Raw genomic sequence first — 4,568 nt, forward strand, 5'->3', positions numbered from 1 at the left:
CATATTTTTTTTTAAAGGCATCGATCAGAAGAGGGTACAAAAGAATTTCCAAGGCATTGGATAAGCGGTTTGCATAATGGACGGATGGATAAATAAAAATGCAGCGAAGGCGGTCACCATCAAGTGCAGAAAAAACCCATATAGGGACATCACCAAGAACTGGACCTTCCAGAAAAATTCATGCAAGCCCAGCTTCATTTTGCAAACAACAAATTTCCCAATTACATGTGGGAGGAAAAGGTTTTGGTCCGATGGTCTGAAAAGTTGAACTCTCAGGCCATGTCATATTTGTTTGGCACAAACACAAGATTGCTCAACATCAAAAGAACACCACATCGACAGTGACGCATAATGGTGACAGCAACACACTTAGAGGCTGCTTTTTTTTCACCTGGAACTGGCTTTCTTCAAAGTGGCGGCAATTGTGAAACGTTCCAAATGCCAGTTTCGACAAAAAAAAAGAATAAAATGTCAGGAAAAGCCTACTAGAACATCTTACCTTCATTTGGGGTTAATCAGAGGCACTTTAAATGGTGTCAGGTGTGTGCTGACTGATGAGTGTGAATGTTGGGAGGCTCATTCTGAAACCAAACTCATCCTCAGTTAGAAGAACATGTGCATGATCTCAATTGTTTAATTTGACTTCACCTTGTGAAGAAATATTTTACCCACTTGTGTTGCACAAGCTGTATAAGTGGAAAAAGTTTGGAATTTATCTTTACCCCCCCCCACCCACAAAACCAGAACAAGGTTTTTTTAAGGCTTGTTGAAAGTTATGTAAGAAAGCTTGCAATGAAGTCAAATGTGTCCTCTTGATAGATTTAGTTTCAGTTAAGTAATACATCTTATTCCACAATTTTTTTCTCTCCTTGTTTTCAAGCACGGTTTTTGCAGTGCATGCTATTTTGTCCATATTTCGCTCATATGACTTCAGACCTGATTCTTTCAAAAGCCATTCCACACAATTCCCCAAAACCAACATGTCAATCAACTACTATTCCCATCTTTACACATAATGCGAATGGACTTTAAGCCTGGCTCACTGAAACCCTCCAGTCTTTGTTGAAGGAATTTCCGCTACTTGTGGCACCAACTAAAAAAAATACACCCCTTTGGAACTGGAATTTTAATTTAGAAATATGTATTCTGAAAAAGTGTTGACGAAACTTTTAACATCATTTTTACATCACTATGAAAACATGAATAAACTTGTACTTCCTTAAACACTGTACAAATAAATTTAACAATGTGACACTGCAAGTGTCTCTTAGGTGTCTTTGACAATCATGCTGCTGTTGCCACGTAACTGGGCGAGCAAGTCTCGGAACCCCGTCTTTTTCCTTTGTGCTTTGGGCTTGGGTGGGGTGGCCCCGAGCTGGGTGGTTTCCGAGGTGAAAGTAGAGGGAAGAGAGGTCACATTTGAGATGCTTTCTCCACTGTGAAATGCCTCATCATTAAAACCCGCACTAGTGGAGTCAAAACTGCTCATATCGTGGGAGTTGTCACTGTCATCTTGCAGGGGGATGTTGCCACGGCGATGCTTCTGCTTGGCGATTTGAGAACCCTGGAAATTATCTTGTGCCCTCTTGTTCTGGTTTCTTTTCCCTTCCTTTCTTGCTGGCACTTTGCGAGGGTTCTGGGTTTTTTTTCTTTCCTTTCTTTCTGGTACTTTGCGAGGCCGCTTGAGGTTCCTGACACAAACATTACATGTTACAGACAACAAGTCCATTTTTTTTTTTTAGGATATGTGCATACTGAGTTTGAGTGCAATACCTCTGAAGGAAGATATGCAGCCTTGTGCACGAGTGTTTAGGCCCATCCAGATTTTTCTTCTTTGCTTTTTTCTTCCCCTTCAAATGTGCGCGAACCAGGCGCACGCTGCGGGACAGCTCCCTGACAAAACAAAATCAAGTGTCTTCATTTACACATTGCTCACAGGCCACTTTCAGCATTCCACCAAAGCTTTTACTTACCCTGAGTGAGGTAGCCTACTGGGCCTCCACTTTTTCAGCAGGACCCACTGGTCGCACGTTAAGGAGGTGGGATCTGAAATACAAACCACAAAAAAAAATGGTAAACTTGCATCTTTAATTATGATGGGCACATGGTATTTATTTGCCTGAGGAAGGCACAACTGAACCGGAAATAAATCATGGGCAAAAACATTGACTCCCCTGTGCGTCTGTCAAATAACATATTCACACCTCTCACAGGTGTTCAATGAGATTCATATCTGGACTCATTCCAAACTTTCGGGGTATTTTCTCAAGCCTTTTGGATTCTTTATCAAGTGTGCTTTGGGTCATTGTCTTGCTGCAAGACACACAACCTCTGACAGAGACTCAGCTTTCTGATACCAGGCCCCATCTTGTGCCCCAAAATTGACATGGTAGATTTCAGATATCATGATACAATTCACACAGTCAAGGCATCCTGTACCCCAAAACATCAGTGAACCTCCACCATGTTTGAACGGAGGCACCATGTTCTTTTCATTGAAGTCCTAATTTAGTTTTCGGTAACCACAGCAGTGTTTTACCTTTCCAAAAAGCTCTTTTTTGGACTCATCTGTCCACAGAACATCCTGAAAAGATTTGGGCTTCTCAAGGGAAGCGTTGGTAAACTCCACCCTGGCTTTTTTAGTTGTGCACTTCCGGAATCGATCCCACAACCTCTGAGTACGGTAACTGTACTGCCTGCAATAAAGTTATTTCTTACATTTGGATGCATTGACAATAATTTTGTCCATTTTTGGAGGTCAGTGTGGGATGATCAGATTTGGCTTTTTTCTTATTTTTTTCGTGTTGTGCCAATGCAAACAAAATAATTTGTAATTGCTACAATTGTCCGGAAGATGTACTGTATCATCCGACAGAAGCGAAGGGGCACCAATGTTTTGGGAAATGAGCGTATTCCCATTGGCTAGGTCACATGAGATGGTTTAACTTGCACGTAAATGGTCTGTGTGTTTCGTCACAAGCGTAAAGACTGTCACTGTAATGTTGCATCACTTAGAATAAAAGCATGTTTCAAATCATAAACTTTTTTTTTCGTGTATAGGTGTCTGTCCGAATATAAAACTACAGTGAGTCAGGTGGAAGTGATGGCGTTATTCTCTACTGTTGAAATTCGCACATATTTGGAGGGATGACAGGTGTTTATGTCAGGTCCTGTCTCTATATCATACCCCGCAATAAATAACCCCAGGTACACTTACCATTATCCAAGAGTTTATCTTTGATGGGAGTTTTCAATCTCTTTGCCCTCTGGTAGACCTTCTGACAGGAGGGGCATAGGCCTGTTGGAGGTCTTGTTTTTTTGTTGGGAGCCGTGAAAGCCAGAGAGGAAGGAGCAGTGCTTGAGCCACACTGCTCAGTTGGATAATCTAATCCTTGATCAACAACTTGTACACTACAACCCTCTTCAGGGTCTTCCTCCACATGTCTGTTGATGACATCAATGTCACCAACATGCTCATGCTCATCCTCATTATTGATGTTGCTGTCATCAAATTTCATCCGCCTCCTCCTCTTTGGCTGAATCCGGCGTTGGACAACTTCTTCACTCGGTTTGGGACTTTGGTCAAGCTTCTTTTTAGCGGTTTTCAACTTGGAAGAGCGTCTCCTCTTCATGGTGACTCTCCAATTCAGGCTGTACACAAAATTGCTGCAACCAAGTCAGCATAAGAGTTGTATCTGTCAATGAAGCCACAATATGTATAATCAACATTTCAAGTCAGACCTCACCTGTGAAGGGAAACATTCAGTTGTTTTGATTTGCTGTATGATTCAAAGCGATCTGATTCATATTTGGTGCTACCTGATGCTCTGTTCAATTGGGTAAAAAAAAAAACTTACAGCCAAATGAAGTAGGCGAGGTGAAATGAAAACAGCTTCTTTTGACATTTACGACTGTATTGTTTCAAACATTTGTCATCCAGAAGTTCAATTCACATTTTATGTATCTTGGCTTGTCAACGGCTGACATTTAAAATATTCTAAAATGTAGGTGACGAAAGACAAGTAGCGTCCGCACAGACGCACTCCATCAAAACCAAGAACATGAAGAAGTAACGTTCAATTTACTTAATCTCAGACGACTCACAGCCTCCCCGTGTTGGCACTTTCAAGCTGGACTCGACAACAAGCGATGAATGTGAAACTAAGCGCGTGTTTTTTAACATTATGCGACATAGATTAGACAACTTGCTTGTTTCTCATAAGAAATGTCCATTCCTGTTTTCAAACTGTGCCTCAATCAGACGTCCTTCTTTCTTCTTCGTCTGCGCCACATCGAGCTGACATTAGTAAACAGCGCCCCCTTGTGGTAAATCTAATCCCTCTATTACGTCACATAAATAATTCAACAATTTGCAGTATTCGTCTACTCTTTTTGGTCCGTTTTCAAACCAACCAGCTAACTTTTTTCAAGGTTTATTTCATTGTAAGTATAACTTGTACAAACTGATTTAACTATCGAATAAAATGCATCAGATAGTCAAATAACAGTGCAAAACGATTGAAAATGTTTAACTCTTGCTAGCTAGTTAGCTGTTATTCCCATTTGAC

At 41.0% G+C, this 4,568-nt stretch overlaps 1 protein-coding gene across 3 annotated transcripts; it reads right to left on the reverse strand.

Moving 5' to 3' along the window:
• Nucleotides 1-1,111: 1,111 nt before the first annotated feature.
• LOC148320816 (uncharacterized) lies at nt 1,112-4,297 on the reverse strand. 3 transcript variants are annotated; one of them, XM_088318508.1, is made up of 6 exons: nt 4,086-4,297; nt 3,747-3,827; nt 3,218-3,666; nt 1,974-2,046; nt 1,774-1,893; nt 1,112-1,691 (listed from the first exon to the last, which is right to left on the reverse strand). In XM_088318508.1, exons 1-6 carry the CDS (start codon nt 4,181-4,183, stop codon nt 1,268-1,270), a joined length of 1,245 nt encoding a protein of 414 aa, XP_088174634.1. In that variant the 5' UTR covers nt 4,184-4,297; the 3' UTR covers nt 1,112-1,267. The 3 variants fall into 3 exon arrangements, with proteins under 3 accessions (XP_088174634.1, XP_088174635.1, XP_088174636.1); XM_088318509.1 differs by lacking the exon at nt 3,747-3,827; XM_088318510.1 differs by lacking the exon at nt 3,747-3,827 and having other exon boundaries at nt 3,218-3,695; nt 4,086-4,253.
• Between the last annotated feature and the right edge of the window lie 271 nt (nt 4,298-4,568).

This window comes from Idiotropiscis lumnitzeri, chromosome 16 (genome assembly GCF_059441095.1).
Source record: "Idiotropiscis lumnitzeri isolate Australia: NSW breed Sydney's pygmy pipehorse chromosome 16, RoL_Ilum_1.0, whole genome shotgun sequence".
NCBI lineage: Eukaryota > Metazoa > Chordata > Actinopteri > Syngnathiformes > Syngnathidae > Idiotropiscis > Idiotropiscis lumnitzeri.